This window comes from Pomacea canaliculata, linkage group LG7 (genome assembly GCF_003073045.1).
Source record: "Pomacea canaliculata isolate SZHN2017 linkage group LG7, ASM307304v1, whole genome shotgun sequence".
Lineage (NCBI taxonomy): Eukaryota > Metazoa > Mollusca > Gastropoda > Architaenioglossa > Ampullariidae > Pomacea > Pomacea canaliculata.
Genome location: NC_037596.1, coordinates 16,871,960 through 16,898,879, shown reverse-complemented (window position 1 = coordinate 16,898,879; position 26,920 = coordinate 16,871,960). Strand labels below are relative to the sequence as shown.

Sequence of the window (26,920 nt, the reverse complement as noted above, 5' to 3'; positions counted from 1 at the left end):
GAGCACGCGCCCCGCAAATGGGTGATAGAAGTCTGCCTGTTTGATAAACGCAGCCACCCAGGGTGTCTACGTACTGCACCATGCCTGTGCTGGCTCCATTACTATCTACCCCGTCAAACAGGTAAATCTGGTGTCCCAGGGTACTGGCAGCAGTGTTTTTGGATGCTCAAAGGCAACTGACAGAAGACGCTGCATTCTGTAAAGCTTGTGTTGTTCTTTAGAACATTGCACGAAATCGTTCTGTCGCCAGAAGCTAATTCCTTAATGCCACCAAGATGCTGGGGCTGATGACATCCATTGTATGATTTTTTTTCTTTCGTCATCTAGTAGAGAGGGCAAAACCTACCACCTGTTGTCACCAGATTTATAAACAGCAAAGAAGGTGGGAAGCTGAGATCCACCGCTTACTCAAGCCTCGTTGTACTACGTGCAGGTGGGAAAGTCCAGTCCGATATCTAGCTGAAGTCAGTGTTTTTTCTTGGACAAGTGAATCTAGTGAATCGAGCATACCAGGAACTGCACTTCAGTGATAGAAAAAAATGGATTAGGACACATGCCTGCCAAGTTGTTTGATTATTAGGTGATTACTTAAGACGTCACCTTTAAAGTGTTATGAGTACAACTATTGACACGACTTGCCTGCTTGAGTTGCATCCATATCTAAAGAGTAAAGGTGAAAGATAATGTTTTCTTAGAGGCCGTAGCGCTTTCCAGCTGCTAAGTGGGCAGCGAACATTTTTTCCTACCACGGGCTTCGAGTAAGGTACTGTCACATGTAAAACAATCAACAGTTAACCACACAACAAAGAAACTAAAGCATCAGCCCACGGATGATATTGCGACAAACATAAACAAGGAAAGAAATTAACTTTCACAAATCTTCAAGGAGTTTGATATTTTATTGTCTTGATTATTACAGAAAATTAAATTCAGTTTTAAGATACACGGTCTTTGACAAATAGTTACACGATCTTGATTACAAATCATTTGATGGCAAATATTTCATACAAAAATAACAGGCCACACAGCAATTTCCAACATTAGAAGACTGTACAGACAGGAAGTAATGACTATTTTATGTCTAAAAATTCGTACTTATTAACTTTATTAATGGTAATTAGTTTTTTTTTAATTTTTTTACTTCATTTTACTTTATAGTACACTGAGCTTCTTAAAGAAGGATTGACACAGGTGGTTTTCTTCTTATCGCTATCGGAATTATTAATGTGTGTTGTCTTTCTTTGCTAGGACTATGTTATCATTATCACCTTCAGAAAGTGCTTGTTTTTTTAACATATTTCAGTTTCTTTTACTTTTTTAAGCATAATACACCGAGCTTTCTACGATAAGTCATATTTCTCTGACTGATCTTAATTTAGGATTTTTTAAACCCTTTTTTCTCCTTCACGCATATACTCAACGAAGCACTCTCTCTGAAGTTTAAAGGTTAAGAAAGATAACTATTTTTCACAAGTCAGGTTTACTAAAGCTACTATAACTAATTTTTACTGGAGTAAGGGTTTAATTCGTAAACAGCAATTAAAGAACTCTAAATATAAGCGATTAAAACAACACATTTGGAAAAGTGAATAGCATTTGGATATAGTCATATAAGTAATACAAGCAGAGCAAAAAAAGGATTTAAATGTACATTCTACTTGCTAAAATGCTTCTTTGATTGTCTTTTTTAGATCATTTCCGTTATTTGCTATTTACGTATGGGTAGGAAATAAATGTGTATGTGTGTGAGAGAGATAACTTGAGAGTGTTTAAGGTGCTGGGTTAGGTTTGAGGGCTCTGTCTGGGGTTCGAAAAAGTGTTAAGGTTCTGGTGTTAGATTTTAATCAGCAAAAATTACTAAGAAGAAAAAAATATCGTAGTCAAAGATGTGTAAGCTTATAATCAAGTTCGTCTGTTCGCGGATGCGTACAACAGAGCAGTCGTATTAAAAGGTGCAGATAAAGGTCGACCGTAAAGGAGTCCATACACTGAATCAGATGTATATTTTCTGCCTTTGTATCTACCCCACCACAAAGATAAACTGAAAACACTACCAGTAGATTGGTGAGCATCCGAAGGCAGTTGACAAAAGACAGGTCATTATTTGGCAAAACTAGCTAAAAGAATAAATGTTCTTTTTTGTCTCGTACTCACGATTTCAAAATTGACTTTCTCATACTTTTAAAATTTGTAGTGACTAGAATTATTGGCAATAAACACAGTAAACCCTTCCATGCGTTCAGTAAAAGTAGAAATAGCATCAGTGGGAGTAGATTAGGAGTTATTAGCAAACCACTTAGAGATAAAGCAGCAGGAATGAAGGAAATAGTTGCGATGATCATGGAGCATGCTCGAGTTGAGTAGTAAGGCCATTCCAGTCATCAATGTTTGGGAAATTGACTGTCACCGACTCAGCAGCAAGTGCTGCAAAAAAGATTGTTAGTCATGCATATCATTAATATTCACAAACTTTTTAAGTTATGACTTTTGTGCAATGTTTTATAAAGACTTCTTTAACAGAAGAAGTTATCAACCTAGCATCTTTTATGTTGCAACCCTATGCTATACTAATTAGGCACAAGAAGAATAATAATTCTTTATGTTTTATTCAACGCTAACGTGTAACTGATATATTTACATTAAGAAGCAGAATGTGAGAAAATGAATACTCTAATAAAATACCTGTGATAGAGCCAGTTCCGTTTGGAATTCCAAATAGATTATTATATAAACTATTCTGTTGAGCTAGACCCAATATTTCCAGTTGAAGCATTTGCAGTTCATTAAGGCGAAGTACCACTTTGTCCCCAATCTGAAATGGCTGTGTGACGGCTGTTCCTGCATAAAATTTTTAAATTTACAAAATACAATAATGCTAAATAACGATATATCTTGAAATACTCACACAAATAAGAGTACGGGAAATCACACACACACAAAGTGGAGGCACATAGAAACAAATAAAGATTTACATAGAGAAATTAACCTTACATTTTTTTCCTTTTCTCTTTTTCATCTTTAGTATCAAGTATATTTGTAGATAGATGGAAGTTGTAGAGTACATCGTATAAGACCCTTCCTAGGCATTGAATAAAACGATGTTCTCTATGACATGTCTTCACACCACGAGCGATTACTTTTATACTTAGTTAATCAAACTGGTAAAAAAATTCCTTCACTGTATGAAATACAACAAAACGTTCCTTACCAAATGTCTATAAAGACCACTGTTTCTTCTTTCAACGCTTTTTAAGAGTATTTTTTCTTATTTTGAAACATAGCAAAACATGTACAAATCTGACTGAATAATCAATACCCATTCTCTAGATATATTTCCAATGACATTAATGAAGGTGAACATCGTTGAAGATCTAGGCTTGTCAATGGACATCTGTGGTGTCATGGTGTTAATAGTATTATTCTCTGCGCAATATTTTGGGGACGACATATAGTATAACGAGAACATAGAATTTTTGACATATTTTGGAGAGTTCTGTGCAAGAAGAATTTTGCTGTAAACTTATTAAGTTGTTTGAAAAAGGTGAGGATTTCTGACAGAGTAGAGGTATATAACCCAAGGTGTCATCACCTCTTAAGAACTCCACCGGGATGTTTAATAAATGGAGATCAAACTTGGCTGCCCCTGTAATCAGAATCAAAGATTTCTTTGACGTGTTTCCGTCTTCCAATGAAATCGATTCAAATTCCGCCAACAGTTGTTGCTCATCTGTTTCGCCACCACACACAATAAGTTCCCCTCCATTCAAACAGGCGCTGAAGTGACGCCGTCCAGTGAACTTGCCAACCTCTCTAAAGCTGACTGTTGAACTGATCGTCTGAAAAGACATTAAACAGAGGCAAAGAATCGCTTTGGTCGTCAAACATTTGAATATTTTGGAATAACAAACCGCTTACTAAAGAGTTAAAGAAGAACTAAAAAACGTAAACATGAAAAAATGAAGAAGAGTGCGTATACTATGTGGGTGAAAGGAGAGTTATGGAATGGCATTATATTCCTATATCCAGCGGAATTTGGTGTACCTACCTATGCACTCATTGATAAATTCTGTCTGTGAATGTGTCTACGTAGATTTATCTTTTCTCCCTTGGTCTAACTTTTTTCTATAGACTGGAACAACGTGATAAGTGCTGCGTACGGCCGAGAGCTATTCTTTCAGCTTATGTCCTCTACACTATAAGACAAATGGTCGCAAAAGAAACTATACTTACGTTAAACGAGAGATCATTATTTTCTTTCTTCTCCTTACTGTCAGGCAAACCTCTTTCTGTGTGTTCAGCCAAGAGAAAGCTCTCCCACATAGACAAGACATCCCCTTCAGGTCTCACGATGTAAATACGTCCTCCAGTGCTCAGTGCACGCGCACCGCACGTGGGTGTCGGAAGTTTGCCGGCTTGATAGATGCAGCCACCCAGGGTGTCCACCCACTGCACCAGGTCTGTGTTGGCTCCTTCACTATCTACCCCACCAAACAGGTAGATGCGGTGACCGAGAGTAGCGGCGGTGGTCTCTCGAACACCTAAGGTCAGCTGACAGAACACGCTCCATTCTTTGGTCTTTGTGTTGTACCGTAGGACACTTGACGAAATCGTTTTCTCGCCATCAGCAGTTTTTTGACGACCACCAAGAACATAAATGGAAGAACTGATAGCAGCCATGGCGTGTTGTTCTCGACCTTCATCTGGTAGAGAGGGCAGCACCTCCCACTCGTTGTCACCTGGTTTATAGACAGCAAAGAAGGTGGGTAGCTGGGAGCCGCCACTGACATAAATCTCATTATACCAACTGCAGCTGGCAAAGTCCAGTCCAATATCTTCAGGCATGGGGGCTAGACTGTAACGCTCCATAAAACTGTTTTTCAGATCAAAAGCGTATGTGTCCTTCAACGTTTTGTCACTCTCAGTGTAACCTCCAAACATAACAGCACGGTTCTGGATTTCTGGTGTGTTTAGAGGCCGAGGCTGAGGCTGTCGCGCGAGAATCCTCCTTCTGACTTTTGCATCGTTATTTTGTTGACCTTTAATGTAGTAAGTCAAGCTTTCGCAAAATTTGTCTGCAATATATTTAAAAGGCGTAGAGGAGACTGCAATTAGAAAAATGCAAAACCTCCACAAAACATCAAACAAAAGTTTCGAAATAGAATCAAATTATACTTTTAAAAAGTATAATATTTAAACAGAAAAAAATAGACGATTTGTCGATTGACAAATATTCCCTTAATACTTGAACGAAAACGTGCTCCATAATAAATGCATTATTTTCTTCAAGTATCGACACCAGCGGGAGCTATATGATCATTGTTATCTGTTGTATATTATACGAACCATGCCTTTCTGTTTTAGTTGGAGTTATAAGGACAGCATCTGCCTTTTTATAACCGTTTTCTTGTTTGTTAGATTAGAGCTAGACGAAAGACCAAGAGTGGGGCTAGCTATATTTACAGTAAATTTGATTTATAATTGAATTACCATATATGACATCTCTGAAAGGATGGTTGAGGTAGGTGACCATCTCGCATAAATAATTTGAGCTGAGATCGGTAAAGCAAATAAAAGGAAGTAGTTCCACCAGATGAATCTGTCTTGTATCTTGATCCGCTTCAACCCAGCGCAGGATGGTCTTACAGACATCGTCCATGACGAGTTTCTGTTGTAGGGACAGAAGAATAAGAAGCATTGACTTGGGCAGGGTCAGCAAGTCATCCTGTGTCGACACGATGGCAATTTCCTCAACAGCCATCTTAAGGGATGTTTCAGCCAGTTTCTCCAGATAGTATTTTTCGGCAAATTGCCAAGTTTCCAAACAAACAGTAGGCTGAAGTGTTTCTTGTAGAAACTCGACACAGTACTCTTCTAAATATTTAATCTGCAGGTAGAGAGACATTTTGAGGATGTCCTTTGCGGTGTTATTGTCAACCATGTCTCTGCCCTTATAGAGGATGTCCATCAAATATCCAAAGGCTTCCGGAGAAACATCTTCGTGTTTGATGTCAGGCTGTCCGCTGGGACCTTCTCGCCAATTCTCTGTCAGTGACCTCTTGAAGTACTCGGAGACAGAGGCCAGCACAACTCGATGGCATGAGAATGTTTTCTCACCAACCGTCACAGTGACGTCACAAAAATCTTCATCGTCCAATTGCTGACCGAGACCGCGACAGACATTAACGAATGTCCTGTCTGTGAGATTCGCAGAAGGCATTGTATGGTTGTTTTGGAAATCGTATCCTGCTTATAGAAATATACAAATAATTTCATTCTTGTAGCTTTCATGTTAAACTAACAATGAAAATTATTATTAAAATAGCATTTTTAAGTAGCTCATAAAACAAATTACTTAACACCTGCTTAAAAAATGTTGGGAAAGTTTACTTAGAGGTAACGCAACATTCGAAGTGCTTGTGAAACTAGGTAGGTGTAAATGTTCTTTAGACGAAGGAGCCGCTGCATCGTGGAAAAAGGATTTCTGTTTCTGCTTTAGATGGTAACCCAGCCTGCAAGAACTCATGGGGCCCTTATGAGACCTCGGTGGGAAGAAAGTTGGGGCGCTCGCGGGTTTTGGAAGAGGGACCCTAAGGGTTCCCATGTTTTCCCAGGAAAGACCCACTCACCTTCCCACGAAAGCACCATTGCATACCCACCGATCGCCCATGAAAAGTCGTGTTTTCCCCTCAACTACCCCACTCCCATCCTCCTCTTGCTGCATTCCTCACCCTATCTCACTTTTACTTACACTGGTACACAAGCTTGCACACCATGAAGAAAACATTCAACAGCTTTTCAAAATCTCGTTTCCTCACAACGCATAAATAGTAGGCAAGAGATATCATTAAACAAATTTATTATTTACAACAAAAAACTATTGTAACAGTTTACATTATTTAAAGCATTAAAGTTGTTTTTGAACATAAGCATTCATCCAATTATTTACAAAAAAATTACACTCAATAATTTTTTCCCCATGAAAGTTATTTTTGAAATAATTATTTATAACATATAGTCAAACAATTTACATAAAAGATAGAAAAATATGACACCAAAAATCGATCCATTAGTGGTGGAATCCCTGGAGAAGAAAAGAAAAAAGTTACAATCTTTACATATTTTGATTTTTGCTATGTAAGTAGAACTAACCTCTCTCATAGTTGAAAGCTTAACTCTTTCTTTACACACTCAACACGGGTGGCCGTTCACTTGTTACGCAGTATTCACATTGGGCTGATGCATTGTTGTAATTTTTTTAGGCCTTTACAGCTCGTGGTTTAAAAGAAAAAATTAATAAATAAGATAGTTTAGGCCTTTATGAACACAATTATCTCCCTTACATGACGAAGGACGTACGTTTGAACGAAAGGCTCGCCGATATTCTACACTACCTGTCCTTTTCGATGGTACACATTGTGAACATCATGCATCTGAAACGTCGAATAACAAAAGAAAAAACATCCCAGAGGATATTCCTGCTTCAGATGAAGGAGAATTTGACCACGAATGGTGTAAAAATAGTTTTCATCTGCTCCCGAATTTTTTGTTTGAAATGTGTAAAAAAAAAAAAATTTTCCAAACTGTACATAATATACCTAATTTTGGTTGGATTATCATAAAAGTGAGTTCACAAGCAAGATTAAGGTAAAATTGTTCCACTTCTACACATTTTGATCTGTCATAATCAATTTAAATTGCTGTTCTATCTTGTTTAGTTATTTTTTAATAATTTTTTTAAAAAGGGTAAATTCATGCGTACAGGGGGGTTTGACCACCTTTAGCCTTGTGTAAAGAAAGAGTTAAATCTTTCATAAAATCTACTAATTACTAGTGAGATTACAAGAACTTGAACACAGAGTCGAATAAAAAGATTTTTAAACGGTAATGTCTTGATGGCCATTTGTGTGTATAAGAAGTTTTGGATTAATATCTGAAAGTAACCAATTAATCTTTAGTACAAAAAGAAAAGTAAATAGGCCTATGAATAAATCCACAAAGAATAAAACAATGCTCACATTAAATAATTTTAACTTGACAAACTCATTTTGTAATTCCACTCACCATTAGATGGCATCACCCTTCGAATCATTCCTCAATCCATGTCTCTTGGACTGCGGCTGTGCACAAATACAAATTGTAAGGTAGACTTAATGCTATTGTACACAATAATAAATTTGTAAATGTAGAGAAAATAATACTTGATTCACTATTTTTTTAAATTGTTCGGAAACTTTGTCCTTTTAAGTTCATATTGACGTACACCTCAAAGAAATCAAAACCAAACAAAAACTAAACACAAATTAATATACTTCTCAGCTGAAGTGACTGGAAACTTTTTCCCCTTTCGTTCCACTGAGCCAACTCTGAAGAAAGCAGCCGTTTTAAAATTCTCCATGCACGAGAGGTTCTGAACCTGTTAAAAAAATCTTTAGTTGTTTCCACCATGTAAAAAACTACAATACAAATGCAAAATAAATCAATTCACTGGATTGAGTAAGTTTAAGATATAATGCTGAACCCTACTCCACTGAATGAGGATCAATGTTGCATGATGAATTATAGCTACCAAACCGACCCAGTCTCTTAAATAACCTTAGTGGGACTTCAGAGAAATAATGGCATTAAGTGACTCAAATCACCAAGTTTATTAAGAGTTTAAATCAAAGCTATTTTTTATGAAAGTTAGAACAATTTTAGTGTCATAGCTTAATAGACACACAGACTGCTCATTTTGACACCATGAAAAGCAAGTGACAGAATTATTTATAAATAAAATCTATGCATATAAAATACATTATTTGGTACTTCATAAAATGTGTATTATTTGTTAATACAAATATTTACACTGACCACACATTCTTGTCAGAGAGTTAACCTGTAAGCCGATTGATATGCCTGCCTGTTTGTTAAATGTTATCTGGTAAGACTGTAATAGCATAACATACATATTTAGCTTGACTTATATTAGCTAAAGCTAAAGGTAACATTTTGAAAAAAAGGTGTCTAGTACTAACACATTATACTTAAATGACATACCACTTTTTGTTCTGATTCCTTTCTTCATCAGCTCCTCTTTCCCCATATTTTGAAGAAGCAGGGTGACCTGATTCAGTTTGTGAACTACATTCTGTAGTGCTTTGCTCTGCTCATCAACTTTGCTGACAACTCAAAAGAGAAATCAAAATATTACTTTTAGTTCTTTAATTAAGTAATGACAAAACGGAAACTATTGGATGTAAGTCTATTGACAATTTTTGTTAATTAACAGAAAATGTTTAGAATGGATATAATAAGGATGTGCATGTACACCACTAAAAACACAAAACCTGTGCTTGTATAGTGATCCTCATGATCATAGAGGGAGAGCCAAAATAAACTTACTGGTAAAACTCACTGAGCCAGACTACAATCAAGTATTGTGATCTGCAATTAAAGATTGTTATAATTAGTTCTTTTTATAATCATGAAAAAAAACTGACAAAAATGGCATTCAGCATTTTAAGGATCAAAGAAAATATATGTGATCAGATAAGTGAATTGTTAGAAAAATGACAGACTTTGACAAGAGTTCATGCATAGCTGTGGATTTCATACATTTTGTTTTAATTGTCAAAGTGTATATAAGTACAAAAATAAAATCTCTTCTTTTTGCTTTGCATTAATTTTCCAAAATTTTAGTTGCTTCAGAAAGCAATGTGGATTTGTCTTGTGCTTTTTCCCCCAGGACTGCACCAAGACGTTTGGTAATCGCCCGCACCACTCGTTACTTGAGCAAAGCAGAGGCGACGAATTTCATAGCCATGACTCAATGAGTTCATGTCATAGAATTTTCAACTTCGAAGTATATCATCAATGATACGAGAGATTGCTGTGTGTGTACTTTACCTCTTGACTAGTTAATTTGAACCCATCATGCACTGTCTCTTGCTTCTAGCCAATCGTATTCGCGCCAACATTTCGTTCTGTAATTAGGTAAATACCGTGGCATATTAGTAGGCAAGAGATAACGGATAAGCATATATTGATTATTTACAACAAGAAGATATATGGTTATAAACCACCTCTTAAATTTTTCACAGCACAAAATAGAAGACAGGCGTTCATGTAAAAAGCGACGTTGCTAGCGGACTGTAGTATGTGTGATAACTGCCGGTACAACACATGAACATTTCACAAAAGCACTACAATACTTATATATGATCATTAAATTCATTCATGACTATCCACTGTTATAAAGTACAGTTGTTTTAATGGCATCTTTCACTTAACATTATTAAGACTTACTTCAGAAATCGGCGGTGTTTCACTTGAAGATGGACGTACAGTTCAAAATGTCCTCGCGCAGGTCAAAGCAGAACCGGCCGATGTGACCTACCTGTGACCCCGTACCTTGACTTGTCGCAGGTACACGCGGGGATGGGAAACAGATGGGGGAGGGAAACAGCGGTGGAGGGATGCGACACGATCACGTGTCTACCAAATTGAGCGCGGCTGAAGAAAAAAAGCGCGATGGACGCGTCAGTTTAGGATCGCATTACACGCTTCCCTCCTGAAAGTCTCACTTCTCTATTGGGGCCGTTCAAATGCCCAAAGCTCTTGCAGGCTGGGAACCCATTTCGTGTGTGATAAGAAGACGGTAGAAAATCAACTGCTTTTTAGAGCTACTGAGGAAACCAGACCTTTATAATAAGACTGGTAACAAAAGTAAGCATGAGTGACCTAAAGGAATTTCTTGACATCTTACATACAGACCTTTTTAATGTAGCGGGAGCGCTTGTGTAGGACAGCGTGTACTGCTGGTGTCGTGAGCTCAGGATTTGCCCGAGCCCACGAATTGCCTTCTCACAGTGCGCAGGCGCAGGGGTCAACAGGTGCGCATGCGCAGACAGGGCAATTTGTGGGCTTGATATACCGTGAGATGAGAATGTGTCCGAGCTGAGGAATTGCCCATGTGTTAGGACAGAATATGTCTTGAATTTAACAACATTGTCAAGTGTGGTAGACTCGCGGATCGAGGACGTGTTGTGATGCTGCTCAATAACAAATCACCGCTACAAAAATAAGAAGGTAAGTTACATTTTTATTCGTGTCAACTGAGCCATTTTACCTTTGTCCGTCGCTAAAACTAGATTATAGTTAACCAGAATTTAACGATGGTTAGCAACAACAACAAAAAAAATGCTTAGATCAGTATCGCAATTCGCAAAGTTCAAACATCCGAATAAGCCAACACTGTACAGTGCGCGCTATGAGATGGCAATTCGTGGGCTCGGGCATTTGGCGGAAATGACCCGTCAGTGGTAAACATGACCTGTTGACCCCTCTGCGCCTGCGCACTGTGAGACCACGACTAATAAACTAATAAACTATAGCTATAGAGAGTGAGGATAAAAAATGTTATTTCTACTTCATTATTTTTCTTTTTAGACATGTATTTGGTTTATTTTGTTTCAGTGCTGATTATTATTATTTTTTTGTAGTTAATATCACAAAGATGTAATTCATGGGTTGTTTTATTCTTGTGTCTAGGAAAGCCAGCATATGTGAATTTCCGGAACAGCCCTTCCTGGCTTCCCACTCTACGCTTGGGACATGAGCGATCAAGTACTTGCTCAGAAGCTGAGACTTCAAAAAACAGGTATTTGAGGCTTGTGTCTCGCAAAAGAAGTAATGCATCTGTCCCTACTCTACATACTGCAAGCAAGAAGCGAAAATCAATCAGCAGTGAGACAAGCCAGGAAGAATAATTATGTGAAAGTGATTTTGGTTGCTCAAGTGCTTGCGAAGAAAGTTTACATGGTGACATAGAAGATTCATGTTCAAATGATCAGAACACTCAAACAGATTTGACTGGACTAAATATAGATGCAATCATGCAGGAATCTGAGACCAGACTTCTTGATTCAGTTAAAAACAGACAACATTGTTCTATTTATGAAAGACAGGTGTGTGTTGAAGATGAAGCTAAAGTTCCATTCTACACGGGACTTCCTTCATTGGCAGTAATGGACCTTATTTTCAGAACGGTAGAGCCATACATGTCTAATCAAACACAGTCACTGTCCAAAGATCAAGAGTTTTTGCTGTGTTTAATTAACATCAGACTGAACTACCAATTCCAGGATATAGGGTATCAGCTGAAAGTATCCGTGTCAACTGTGCAAAGGAGTTTTCATAGAACTCTTGATGTACTTGTAGCACGGTTGTCTTTTTTGTTGCACTGGCCTTCAAGAGAAGCTCTGAAACTGTCTATGCCTATGCGCTTTAGAGAAAACTTTAAAGATAAAGTTGCTGTTATTGTTGACTGTTTTGAACTTGAAGCACAGAAACCCTCGGGCCAAACCAATCAGATCCAAGTTTATTCCAACTATAAAAATATCATTCTGCAAATATCTGATTGGGATCACACCACAAGGTTCAATCAGCTACATTTCAGATGCATTTGGTGGCAGGGCTTCAGACAAACACATCATTGAAAATACTTCTTTGTTGTCCAACTTGTTACCAGGAGATGTAATTATGGCCGACAGAGGTTTCAACATTGAACATGAAGTTCTTTTTTATCAAGCTAAATTAATAATTCCAGATTTTACCCATGGGAAAAAGCAACTTCACCCACTACAAGTTGAAAATTCGAGAAAAATAGCCTCTGTACGAATTTATGTTGAGAGAGTTATAGGCTTTGTTTGCAAAAAGTTTGGAATTTTGCAGTCTAAAGTGCCTATTGACCTGATGGCAACAAAGCCTGGTGATGATAATCCAGTCATAGACAAAATAGTTCGGCTTTGTTGCTGCATTGTAAATTTACATAAATCCATAGTGCCTATTGAGTAGCTATAGTGCAATTTTTTAGTTTGAAATCAGCATTTATTTTCAGAATGCATGCTTGCAATCTGTATATGTTTACATTACCAGAGAAGTTATTCTCAGATATAAAATGCACAATTACCTTACTGTAGTTCTTTTTCTTTCGCACTTTATTTATAATAGCATGACGATATCCAACTAATCAGATAAGTTACTTGGTAAATTGATGTGAAACTGTGAACAATATAGAATTTGTTCTTTGCTGGAGATGTCATGCTTTGTATGATGTTGATCAAAATATTTGCTGTTGACAGAATATTGTTAATATTTTTTGCTTATTAACAGGCTACTCAAACATGTATAATTGAATCAAATGTTATTGTCATTTGAATGCAAATGCCGTTTGCTTCCTCAGAAGCTAATTCAGAGCAATATTGATGCCAGAGCTTCTTTGTGGATTTTAGATTACCTAACCAATAGTTCTTCTTAGTAATCCATATCAGTGATGTTATTTAGATTGGGATTTTGATATGTTCCTTCTTACCCTGTAATGATTTTTTTATGTTATGTTCTGTCAGCAGACACAAAAATTTTCTGAAAAGAATTAATAAATATGCATTTGAATGTGCAAAAGTTCTTGTTTGATGTTAAAGAAGAAAGAAAGAAAAGGTGTGACTGGAGAGGGAGAGATTGGGGTAGCAAGCAATGAGTGAGAGGAGGTGAAACTGGACACTTAATGAAGGGGAGGAGGAAGCCACTGCCGGGACAGTGTGTTTTAATAGGGAGAAGAGAAAAGGATTCGGAGAGAGGTGGACGCTTGTTTAAGAGTAGAGAGCCATTTGCTAGACAGTGTGTCTCACTAGTGTGTAAGAGATCGAGTACATTTTAGTTTGGAGGTTGTGTTAGTCGAAGTGTGATTGCCAAGACAGTGAGTTTTAATCGTGGATTTTTGTGATTTTGCTAGAAGAGCCATTGCCAAGACAGTGAGTTTGAATAGTAATAGATACAGGAATTTGTGTGATTGTGTTAGAGGAGACATTGCCAAGACAGGGAGTTTTAATAGTGTGCAAGGAGTTCGGTGGACTTGGTAAATGTGTTAGACGAAAGGAAGAGCCATTGTTATAGTGACTGTGTTTTCATAGGGTTTTTTATTTTTTTTTTTTTATCAATAAACATAGGCAGACTCGTATAGGCAAAATCGTTTTGTTTATTTGAGTGAAAGAGCACGCAATTGTCCGACTCCGCTGGTGTGCTCGAGAGACGCTAGCGGTGTCGTGACACAAGCCGATATAGAGCCGCTGAAGAAACGCGAAGCGTTAGGGAAGGAAGATGGCGGACAGCGCCTCGTTGCTAACGTGTGTATCACGTGAGTGAAAACGACCCATTCGTGAGCTCATGACACCAGCAGTGCTTAGTTCCCTCCACCCCACACCCCCTTTCACCCCACGCTTGGTCGCGCGAGCGGCGCGCAGCGCGAGACGGACAGCAACTGCGGGTGACGTAGCACCCAAGCTGCCCTGTACAAAATGCGGGCTAAGAGCAGCGCCCGCGCGTTTTCTCTCGACCCGAGAACTGGGTATAGCAGTAAGTAAAGCGTTGAGACTGAGTTAACGAGAAGTACCTTTGTGCCGCCATGCGCTCTGGTCCGCTGGAAATAGCGGCTCGCATCACTCAGCATCCCACCCCACGGAGTTAGGTGTTAGGTTTTGGCTAGATAGGTAGGTAGGTTAGAATAAGTTCGGTAGTTGTTTTGTATATCATGTAAATAAATTTATGTCTTTGAACTGTAAGTACTCGTGTGAGTGTGTCAGTGCCAGGGAGTGCTAGTGTGTCGTACGTATGTCTCCAACGTGTGAACGCGAGCGAGGTTTGTGTTGTCCATGTATGTAGTCGTGACACCAGCAGCAGAGAAAGAACACACGAGAAGGTCCGGCGGAATCGACGCACCGATTAAAAAGACACTTTAGTCAGAAAGTAAAGCAGGGTCTTTAGTGTAAGGTATAGGTAAAAAAAGAACACAACGCGAGGCAGGTAAAAACTAGACGACGCACCCGACCAACGAGAGCCAGAATTTTCATAGACAGGAAAATTCTCCTTGTGAACTTCCGTCCTCTTCCCTGGAACAACAAAGAGGAACGGACTGACTTGGCGCTAAGCTAAGCTATAGCATAGGGTGTTAGCAAAGGGTCGGTCAGTCCGGCTACAATAATAAGACTGGTAACAAAAGTAAGCATGAGTGACCTAAAGGAATCTCTTGACATCTTACAATTTTTTAAACCTATTTTTTATCTACTATCTTTTCTACAGAATAAACTATATTGCATTTAAAAGTTTAATTATATATTTTTTTAAATACGATTCGTTATTCGTGGGATAAATAACAGGTTTCGTAATTTGCAAAATTTCTTTTTTACGTTTCTGAGAGACTAAGAGTTAAAAAGACTGATTCTTTTATTGGTTATGAAGCATAGCAACAGCAAAGTGGTGAGTGTGTTAATCTTTACGTCTTAAAATTGTTGTACGCATAATATAGTTATGAAGAAGACCACTTTTTGTCGACTTTTGGACACATATGTACCAAGAACTCATACACACTTTAAAAAAAACATTTAGGAATATACAAGATTAACTATTCATATACATACACAAGACCCCTACCCTCACACCATTACAAAACAAAAAAAAAAAAGAGAATGAAGAATCATTATATCTTAAAACAAAGATCTTTACATCCACTGGCTAGCAAAACAATACTTACTGTATACCAATCTTACCTTATTTTCTGATATCTCTTATCCCAGTCACACACCTTCAAATACCAGATCAACGTCATATAAATCAAAACAACATACATAATAGCTCTCATATCAGCAAGTACTATGTAATTTATAGTCAGAAGACAGAAGTTATCTGATATAATGCTAGTAAACTTGCTCCACTTGCTCTACTGCCACATTCCGATCAGAATAGTTTAAGATTTATGCCACATGATAAGTATCTTTGGACATAACTGCCACAATAAAACTGTATACAAGTAAGTAATGCTTTTCTGTTGTGCTGCCATAAATACACTAAGAATGCTAAAGTTAAAGTTAAAGAGGGTGTATTGTGTACCTCACTGGATGTTCCTGAAATCAGAATAATGTAATAAGCGTATTTTCATATGTACTAAACAGCATTCGTACATATTATATTCCTTTCAGAAACCAGTACAATATGAAGTGACCTTGTCTTAATACAATGGTAAAAGCAAGTAACTACAGGTCTAAGAAACATCAAGGCAGCAAGACAGTAATGATCTGCCTTTATACACAAAATATGTAATTACAACAATAATTATATAAATAATACATTACAAAAGTACCAGAAGACCGACAACGGAGCCATTTGCATTTCACCAATATATGCAATTGAGTGTGTGTTTATCAAGTGCACGCTACAAAATACTTAACCAGTTACAAAAACAACTTACCTTGAATAGCCCAAGGGATTGGAAACAGTCACCAACTGTAGAGATAGCAAAGAGTCTGTAAAAAACGACATTAACAACACCAAGGTTTTGAAACAAGATGTCTGTGCAGCTCCTTCACTTTGACTCAGTTCCGGTGTCATGAGCTCACGAATTGCCGAGCCCAGGAAATGCCTTCTCACAGTGCGCAGGCGCAGAGGGGTCAACAGGTCATGTTTACCACTGACGGGCCATTTCCGCCAATTGCCTTGAGCCCAGGACTTGCCATCTCATAGTGCGCACTGAACAGTGTTGGCTTATTCGGATGTTTGAACTTTGCGAATTGCGATACTGATCTAAGCATTTGTTGTTGTTGTTGTTGCTAACCATCGTTAAATTCTGGTTAACTATAATCTAGTTTTAGCGATGGACGAAGGTAAAATGGCTCAGTTGCGCGCACAGATGGAAAGATTACGCACTTTCATAGCTACAAAAAAATTCTGGGTTGGTGCGAATAGAAGTGAGAATACCATAAGCGGCATAAGGCATCAAGCAAAGCACTATGTGCTGGAAGGCAAGTGTCATGATAAGAGCTATCCCGGGGGGGGACATCCGGGGCTTTAAGTTAGATTTTGAGTAGTGTCAAGGTTGGCGAGCAGCCATATTGTTTTGTAGTAGATTAAAGAGTTGTCATCAAATCAACAGTGTCTGGTGTTGGTCGGCTGAGAGCTCGCAGCACGATACATGGTGTCAGAAGTGGGATTGTTATAATCATAGAGAATCAAGCAAGCTGCTGAATATGGCTCCGTTTAGAGAGCCAGAACAATTCAATTTTTCCCAGCCAAACTTGTGGCCTGAGTGGAAACAACGATTTCAGCGATTCAGATGTGCATCAAAACTAGACAAAGACGATGAAGCAGTTCAGGTCAGTGCCTTGATCTACACTATGGGCAACGACGCAGAACGCATTCTCACGTCGTTTGGTCTGGATGCACGACAGCGGCAAGAATACGACACTGTTCTGGAAAAATTTGATGAGTACTTTGTGCCAAAACGCAATATCATCCATGAGCGTGCACGATTTCACGCCAGAAATCAGAAACCGGACGAAAGTATCGAAGAATACATTAGAGATTTATACGAGCTCGCTGCAAAGGCAGACGTAAGAGACAAAGATGAAGCTATCAGAGATCGCCTCGTGTTAGGGATCCTCGACAGAGACTTGTCCGAAAGATTACAATTCAAGGCAGATTTAACACTGCAAGACGCCATCTTGCAGGCAAGGCAATACGAGCAAGTGAAAGCACAGCTTTCTGACCAGCGTCGCACAAATGTGGACGCAGTGCAATTCAAGAAAAGTGCCTCTGGTGGTGTACATAGTCAGTGCAAAGGTGCAACTGGCAGTTCGCGCGGCTTCAGTGGTCGTCGTCGTGGTAGAGCAGAAAAGAGTGACTTTGCATCGTCAGCAGTTAACGTGTCAAGCTGTACTCGTTGTGGCAGACGACACGCTAGCTCATGTGTGTGCCCAGCTCAGGGAAGGAAGTGTAACAAGTGTGGTAGGCTTGGACACTTTGCTACAGTGTGCAGAACAAAGTTAGTGCAGGCACTTGAAGAAAAACAAGTAAAGGAACATTTTGTAGGGACTTTGTGCAGTGACAGTAGAGAAACCACCGTGACAACTGTATTACAGTTTGGCGGTTGTGATGTCAAGTTCAAAATTGACACAGGGCAGATGTTTCTGTCATTTCATCTACACAGTACAAAAAGTTGTCACCATGTCCCAAGCTATTGAAGACCAAGGTAGTGTTAAAGAGTGTAGGAGGAGTCCTGAAGTGTGATGGACAGTTCATTACTACAACAAGAATTCATGACCAGCTTCATGTACTGAAAGTGTTTGTTGTGCAAGCAATCACTGAAAATCTGCTTAGTAGAGAAGCAGCATCCAGATTAGGTTTAGTGAAGAGGATAGAGGCTGTCAATGCCTTATTTGGAAAACTTGACAAGACACCTGTGCAGTGTCCTCCAGTCAAAATCATCTTGAAAGAAAACATTGAGCCATACAGTGTTTATGCAGCAAGGAGAATACCAATACCATTGCTGGACAAGGTCAAGGAAGAATTAAAAAGAATGCAGGAAACAGGGTTATAGAGGAAATAACAGAGCCAACAGATTGGTGCTCTCCCATTGTGCCAGTAATGAAGAAATCAGGTAGCATACGTATTTGTGTTGATTACAAGAAGCTCAATACCGCAGTGAAGCGGGAGAGGTATACCTTGCCAACACTGGAAGATATTTTACATAAGCTTTCTGGATCAGCAGTTTACAGCAAGCTGGATGCAACATCAGGTTTCTATCAGATTCCCCTGGATCCAGATTCTGCAAAACTTACTACATTCATCACTCCATGTGGGAGATATTTCTTCAAGAGATTACCATTTGGTATTTCATCAGCTCCAGAGATTTTTCAGAGGACCATGGAGACTATCCTAAAGGATGTACCCAACATAATCTGCTATTTTGATGATATCCTTGTTTATAGTGAGAATGAACAAGCTCACGAGAAGCATCTTGAGAGAGTCATGAAAACACTTGCCAGTGCTAACCTGAAACTCAACTATGAGAAATGTGAGCTCAGGAAGCATGAGATTGAATTTTTGGGTCATAGAATCAGCAAGAATGGAATTTCACCAGACCCAGGAAAGGTTGAAGCAATAATTGCCATGCCAGATCCAACTAATGTACCCGAGTTGAGGAGGATGCTGGGTATGTGCAACTTCTTAGGGCGGTATTTGCCAAGTCTGTCTACAGTACTTCAGCCGTTGACGCAACTGCTGGGGAAGGATCGAGAGTGGAGTTGGGGCTCAATGCAAGTCAAAGCAATGGCAGATGTGAAGAAACTGCTTACTTCAGCACCAACACTAGCATTCTACGATCCGGCAAAGCTTACAATTGTCAGCTCAGATGCCAGTAGTTATGGCATTGGTGGCGTGTTGCTACAGCAGCATCCTGAAGGTCTCAAAGCTGTGGCATATTGTTCAAGAACATTGACTGCTAGTGAATGCAGATATGCACAGATAGAGAAAGAAACACTGGCAGCAGTCTGGGCTTGTGAAAAGTTCAGCAGATACCTGATTGGTCTTGACAATGTTCGATTAGAGACTGATCACAAACCTATTGTGCCACTAATCAACAATCGTGACTTGCAAGATACTCCTATCAGATGCCAACGCATGTTGATGCGCCTCATGAGATTCAGTATCACAGCAGAGTATGTGCCAGGGAAGAAGCTTGTCATCGCAGATGCTCTATCCCGAAGTCCTCAGTTAACCACTGCTGAATCTGAAGTTATAACACTTTCAGAAGATGTTGAGGCATATTTGAGTAGTGTAGACATTTCGTGGTCATGTGCAGCTTCAGACAAGCGTCTGAAAGAGATTGCAGAAGAGACAAGAAAAGACAGACTGATTCAAGAAGCAATTCGCTACACTAATGAAGGCTGGCCAAAATACATTACAGATGTAGAAGATAATCTTCGTGACTATTATGCAGTGCGCATGGAACTTAGTGTACACAATGGTCTCCTTACCAGAGGAACACGCATTGTTGTGCCAGCACCACTTCACGATGATATCCTGAAGAGGATACATGAAGGTCATTTAGGAATCACCAAGTGCAGAGATAGAGCAAAGGCAGCCGTTTGGTGGCCAGGTATTAATGGCAGGATTAAAAGAATTGTTGAAGAATGCAGACATTGCCAGGAGAAGAAACCGACACAGAGCAAGGAACCTTTGATACCGACAGAATTACCACAGCGTGTATTCCAGAAGTGTGCAGCAGATTTGCTGGAATTCAAAGGACAATCATACCTTGTGTTTGTAGATTATTATTCGCGCTTTATTGATCTTGCGCACATCAAGATTAGTACATCAGCAGAAGTTATCAAACTTCTGAAGAGCATGTTTGCACGCCAAGGAATCCCAGAGATTCTTGTTACAGACAATGGAAGGCAATTCACATCTAGGGAGTTCCAGGAATTTGCAGTAAAGTGGGGATTTCAACATGTTACAACAAGTCCACACTATCCACAAGCTAATGGAGAGGCCGAAAGAGCAGTTCAAATTGCCAAAAAGATTCTGCAGCAAGATGAACCTGAATTAGCTCTATTGATATACAGAGACACTACTATTTCTCCTACAGGATATAGTCCAGCAGAATTAGCCTGTGGAAGAAAACTGAGAACTACATTACCTACATTGCCTGAGAACCTTGAGTCAAAGACATTTGATAAAACAGCTGTAACAGCGAGCGATGCAAAAGCAAAGCAGTCTTACAAGAACTGTTTTGACAAGCGTCATGGAGCGCGACCGCTTGATGAACTGCTTCCAGGCGACACTGTATTGCAGAAGCTAGATGGTGAGAAGCACTGGGGAAGTCCAGCAGTCATTCTGCAGCAGTGTGCTCCAAGGTCATACATTGTACAAACTCCAAGAGGTAGTTTTCGACGCAACAGACGTCATCTCAGAAGGTCAAGAAACTTCGAGCCGGAGCAGTCCAGTTCCAGACCCAGTCCTGTCCAAAATGACTTTTCCCTGTATACTTCCCAGGTCCCAGTGACAGGTGAACCAGAGACAGCGCTTCATGTCAGTGATCCGATTCAGTGTCCAGAATCGACGTCTAGTAAAGGTGGTCCTGCTACAGAAGCCAGACATAGTGCTACTCCAGATCCAGGAGATTCCCATCCCAGTAGCAGCTCTACATCTAGAACGACTCGTAGCGGCAGAATAATCACCCTGCCCGCACGTTATAAAGACTGATTATGTATTGAACATTGATTAGAGAATAAACATTCTCCCCATCAAGTGAAGTATCTCAAGGGAGGGGAGATGTCATGATAAGAGTTATCCCGGGGGGGACATCCGGGGCTTTAAGTTAGATTTTGAGTAGTGTCAAGGTTGGCGAGCAGCCATATTGTTTTGTAGTAGATTAAAGAGTTGTCATCAAATCAACAGTGTCTGGTGTTGGTCGGCTGAGAGCTCGCAGCACGATACAGCAAGTATTCTATTTATGATCTAATCTGTCACAAATATAGTATAAGAAATATTATTACATGTCAGTTCTTAATGAACCAAGCATAGGAAGTCTAATATTTCATCATTGCTTTTTCATTGCATGACATCAAATGTTACTGACACAGTGGTATTAGGATCCCTTGCACATTCTTGGGGAGAGACAAAAACTTAATTTAATCAGATAAATTTCTTAGGACATAAGTTACATGTCCTCATTGCAATGAAACACAGTTTTTAAATACTTTTCCTATGCATTGTGAGCAGAAAACCATTTCATTGTTATAATTTGTGTGTATTACTTTCATCCAACAGATAAACGTCTTCCTATAAAGTATTTTGTGTCTGTCTTGTAGGCGACAATATATTCTTCATAGACAAAAAGGACAGAATGTAATCATTCTGTCATTTATTACCTAATATGTTGGATGTTTTCTTTGAAACTCTTGAAAGGATGTAAAGTCTCCTGTTACACTTACAAGGTCTCTAACTTGGATAATATTCTCATTAACCCATTGATATACATAACATAATCTAACATAAACTCTTCAGAAGTTTTTGAAAACCATTAAATATTTTTTAATATTGCTTAGCCACATCTTCCCAAAAGAGATTTTGAACTCTGCATAATACTATTTGCATACTTGGCCCAAAATGTTTGTTATGTTTTTAAGTATGGGATGAATAGTCAGGAGAATCTTTGCTGTGGTGTTGTCTTGCTCGATTCTTTTTAACCATCTAGGTTTCATTGTTGATAGAAAGGAGTAAATATCACACATTTTAAGTCCATAGGGTTTACAGACTACTGATTTCTTGATTCTGTTATGTTTTCCTCCCCAAAGAAAGGTAGACATAATAAGACTTTTTGCACAAAAAGTTTCAGGAGTAGTACACTTGTGAAGTGTTGTCTTTTTCCTTTCTTTTCTTTGTGTTTCCCAGTTGAATGATTTGCTGTATAAGCACTTTTAATTGTTTGTGGGTTATAGCATGTTGCTTATGTGGTGCTGAATTTCCAGTGTGGGTTGCCATACACTATAATATTATGACCACACACACACACACACGTGCGGATGTAAATATTCTTTTTTGTTTTCATTAATACAATAGTGTAAGTGGTGTATGTACTTCTACTACATTTATGTCAGACAATTACCTTATGTGATGTGGGTATGGTTTTATTAACATAGTGGTTCATTGTTTCAGATGGATCTTCTGTTTGCATTGGACTGCGCTGTGTACATGGATTTATTTGGCAATTTAAGCACAATGTGATGTGTGAGTTTATTCAATAAAGAAATGGAAGTGAAATGCTGTTTTTTGTATCACGTACAAGTGTAGCACAGAGTGCAATAATTTACCAATGAGTGTTGAATGTTCATTCCCTAGTAGTATGCAATACATTAACAATTTATGTCTGCATGTGTTGGATTGTATGTAATAAAATGCCCCAATGCAAAATGAGACATCACCCTCAACGCACTGTATACAAGACCAAGACCGTGATTACTATTTCCACATAATACTATACTATCTTATCAGTTGAAATTAAACCTATTTTAGTAAAAGTGCTCCACAAACTGACCGTAAATGACAAAAATATTTCGATTGGTCTAATATGAAAGGTGTATATTCATGAATTTAAAAATTGCACACATGGTCCAATGTAATGATAAATTACAACAAAGAAGACTTTCCACATAAAAAGGGTAAGAAACTATTGACTTCTAATTATAATAAAATCCTTTGCAGTGGACAGTCATGTTTGAAAGTAATGTGCACATGCAATAAAAGCCTTAGTACAAGAGTACCTTGCAAATTCATGTTTCCCCAAGTCATTCACACCTAGGATCTTGATGACAATGCAAATCTTTAGCTCAAAGCACAGAGCTTTAACCAAACCTACATGCAGACAGCTTATATATATATATAAAAAATCCCAACTAATTTTTTGTAGCACTCATTCTTTCCTTCCTCCAGCCTCATACCTGCATATGTAATAAAAGCATACTCAAACAGGATAAACACACCTTTGCTCTCTCTCTTCCTGTCACATATATTCTGTATTCTTTACTATTTATTCACCCTCCAAGGGGTACACACTCCCATCCATTGCAATGTACAATATCTCACATATACATTTTATTCATTTATCTGGTTCACCATCCTTAGTAATATCTTCACAACTTTCGCTAATATGCTGAGGGTCTTTTTGATTTCTTTAAAGTTAATAATGGCTGGAATTTATAAGCATTTGGATTGTGAATATAGTAGTGTGGTAAATCATTTTTACACTGGTCATCAAATTTTTTACAGTTAAATAGAGTATTAATAACAACAATAGTCACTGCACACTGGGACAATGTAACACTGTGAAGAAGCTGTGTACTGATATGAACAATCTGAACAGCCATATGTTCTTTAAGTTTGCAGCTACACCCATCTCAATATGAAGCATAAGGGTTCATAATTATATGGTATTAACTTTTTTTTTTTTGCGAGGGTGCCTGCATGTGTACATGAAAGGGGATGGTGTATGTATGTGTGGGTGCTTATATATAAATATGTAAACGTAAGGCAAACATTCATTTGCAAGTGTAGGTGTTGTAAGTGTCCATTTTAAGTGCGTGTGCAAACAACAAATTTTTCATGGACATTCACCTTATACATTAAGGACAACTAAGATTTATTGAGTAATAATGAATGTACACTGGTACAGTGTACTACCCACAACTCTAGGGTCATAATCTGGGTACTAAGTCACTTATATAACAGCATGAACAGTAGAAGTTAAATGAAAACAATGAAACATGTGTGTATTTTACAGAAATGTGTGGCAAAATCCTTGATGTTTCTTAATTCTCATTTGACTTAATGTGATGATGTATCACACGAGCGAGGGCGGCCTGGTTTATTCTATGTGCAGTTGTTTGGCTGGCAATCCATGTTGTGTGGGTTGGAAGCAATCAGAGAAGTACAGTACTGTTGTACATGATACAAAACATAAATTTACAATTTAAACTAACAGCATATTTATTCCTCATTGTGAAATCAGATCAATTGTCATTTGCTGGTAGAAAAAAATGCAGCAGTTGACATCATTTGCATTTTACACTGTTTACCATATTGTGATATCCCTCTTTCTGCTCCACTGTACTATATTGCAAATTTTGTGCCCCCAATTTTTGGAAATTAACTCCCATCTCTGGAGATCTCCACTGAAAAAGAAAATCGTGGTGATCACACTGTGCATGAAAACACTAAATATTTATTTGTGATATGCTAAAGCATTACTTATGGACTGACTGATGCATAAATCTTAATATTGACATCAACATAAGAAGAAAAACATGGTAATAGTAGCAAAATTACATTTTATTATTATTGTAAGACTTTTATTTTGCATTCTAAGTGGTTGATTATAATGCCTTCAAATATAAATGTGTCAACTTGTTAATTATTGCAAACATACTACTTTGAATTAGTTGGTAATGATGTCCAGTTTAAAATCCTGCTTCATGCTTTTCTCTCCATGTCTACTTTTTGCTTATTTACAACGATTCTTTTAAAAATCCAAATCATGTGACATTTTGTCATCATCTGGAAAGGTTTGTGTGCATATTAAACTATGCAGTACATGTTCATAAACTTAAGTATTTTATTACATCTTGTAACTGTGCTTACTGTGTAGTGCCGAAATAAAGAATGAAACCTAAATAGTCAAAACGACTGAATCACTTTGCTTGATTCAGTGACGGACTTCTATAAACGATCGGTCGTTCAGCATCGCTAAACGTCAAAAGCACATTACACGTTTCATTCACATGAATTACAAATCAGTCTGTGTGCACTATATTAATTAGCACGCTATAATACTATATAACGCCACGAATACAATCCTAGAAAAACAAATAACAGACGGAACACTACGAAGAAACCGACTAAGTGACGAGTACAAAATAAACCGGGGACACAAGCTCGTGGTGATACCTAAACAAATAGCAGACGAACATTTACAAAGAAACCGATCGACTAAGCCACGAATACAAATTAAAATGTAACTTACCTTCTTACTTTTGTAGGGCTGATTTGTTATTGAGCTGCATCACAACACGTCCTCGATCCGCGAGTCTACCACACTTGACAATGTTAAATTCAAGACATATTCTGTCCTAACACATGGGCAATTCCTCAGCTCGGACACATTCTCATCTCACGGAATATCAAGCCCACAAATTGCCCTGTCTGCGCATGCGCACCTGTTGACCCCTGCGCCTGCGCACTCTGAGAAGGCAATTCGTGGGCTCGGGCAATTCCTGAGCTCACGACACCGGGAAAAAAAGGAACTTTCGATTTACGATTAACTGTGTTAGGAATGTAAAAAAAAATAAATAACCTATTTAAATGACATTATATATAGTTTAGCTTTTATAAATAGTATTCTATCTACATTTACTCGAAAGTGTTTGTGACTTTTTAGCTGTGACTTGAAATGTTAAGTAGAAAAGAAGGTACTTTCAGTTTCGATTTGGCTGTCTTGTGTTGTTGAGTGCAAATAAACTTTACTGTAGATGTATATCGATGTTTTATGTGAATAATCGTATGACTTCGTACGCGCGTGTGTGATTATTAATACATAAAAAGTGTTAGAATAACATGTATACAATCAAAAACTTAAAGGAATCTTTAGTAAGAATACAGGTATGTCCTTTGTATTGAGACTGTTTGTTTCTAATGTGAAAACCAATCGCGCTATTCTATTCCCAGGAGTCTTAGAGTCGAGAATTGTGAATTAATTTGCGTATTATTATATGCTACACCGCGAACATTTATGGCAATCCTAGTGTTATCTTTTCTTAAAAAAACAAGAGTTGGGTAAAGCTAGTGATACGAGTCGTCTACTTGGGTAGCCACTTGATATGTTGAGCTGGTGAAAATAGATTGTGACTCGTGATCTTGAAGACAGTGAAGGTAAGAGATTTATGTTACCTAGTCCAGCATTTTACATGCAGCAGCTGTAAGGTGAGAAATTAAAGTTATTTTGAGACACAGACCTCGTGTAAGCTACTCCACAGGTCAGTATGAAGGCGCCATTGTATCGTAATACGCTACAAACATACAGGACAGTTTTTGCATTGAAACGGGTTTTAATGTTAACTCATTATTTCCAAATCAACGGTGAAGAACTGTAAGGGAATAGCATGGTCAGTGCGAGCATCACGGACATGGCCTGTACAAACACTTATCGAGGTCTTGGACAGCAACTGCATGATAGAGACTTGTGTGACATCATTGCTGTGGTTGGACAGGAAGAATTCTAGTGCCATGGCCATGGCATGCCATGGATAATATGTCATAAATCCCTTGAATCTTCTAGCGTCGTTTGCGGTGGTGTGAAAATGTCCTACTAGAGTTGTGTCGTACAACGCGCCACGCTATAATTAAAAATAGAAGAGAGAAAACTCCTGGTACATTTAGGATTTGGTTTAGCACTAATTACTTCCCTTTAACAGTCAAAACGTCAACCAATCAGGTACTTTGTTATGTTTGAGTGTAGTTAAGTTTTAGTTAACCAAGCGTCATTTTTACAGTAGTTGCTGGT

At 38.4% G+C, this 26,920-nt stretch overlaps 2 protein-coding genes and 1 long non-coding RNA gene across 12 annotated transcripts; 1 reads left to right on the top strand and 2 right to left on the bottom strand.

Annotated features, from left to right (window-relative positions):
- Nucleotides 1–880: 880 nt before the first annotated feature.
- LOC112568163 (kelch-like protein 24) lies at nucleotides 881–16,776 on the bottom strand. Of its 10 annotated transcripts, XM_025245310.1 has the most exons (9): nucleotides 16,280–16,776; nucleotides 15,922–15,935; nucleotides 15,582–15,616; nucleotides 14,859–14,924; nucleotides 5,488–6,243; nucleotides 4,231–5,072; nucleotides 3,590–3,836; nucleotides 2,683–2,838; nucleotides 881–2,424 (listed from the first exon to the last, which is right to left on the bottom strand). In XM_025245310.1, exons 5-9 carry the CDS (start codon nucleotides 6,215–6,217, stop codon nucleotides 2,339–2,341), a joined length of 2,061 nt encoding a protein of 686 aa, XP_025101095.1. In that variant the 5' UTR covers nucleotides 6,218–6,243; nucleotides 14,859–14,924; nucleotides 15,582–15,616; nucleotides 15,922–15,935; nucleotides 16,280–16,776; the 3' UTR covers nucleotides 881–2,338. The 10 variants fall into 10 exon arrangements, with proteins under 10 accessions (XP_025101095.1, XP_025101098.1, XP_025101097.1 ...); XM_025245313.1 differs by lacking the exon at nucleotides 14,859–14,924 and having other exon boundaries at nucleotides 5,488–6,246; XM_025245312.1 differs by lacking the exon at nucleotides 14,859–14,924.
- A 1,674-nt stretch (nucleotides 16,777–18,450) lies between these two features.
- LOC112567469 (uncharacterized protein K02A2.6-like) lies at nucleotides 18,451–21,069 on the top strand. The gene has a single exon (XM_025244161.1). The coding sequence runs from the start codon at nucleotides 18,451–18,453 to the stop codon at nucleotides 21,067–21,069; it is 2,619 nt and encodes an 872-aa protein (XP_025099946.1).
- Nucleotides 21,070–22,932: 1,863 nt separating this feature from the next.
- On the bottom strand, nucleotides 22,933–25,521 carry LOC112568167. The gene is made up of 2 exons (XR_003100015.1): nucleotides 25,385–25,521; nucleotides 22,933–24,536 (listed from the first exon to the last, which is right to left on the bottom strand). It is a non-coding gene; the product is annotated as an uncharacterized LOC112568167 (long non-coding RNA).
- Nucleotides 25,522–26,920: the final 1,399 nt, after the last annotated feature.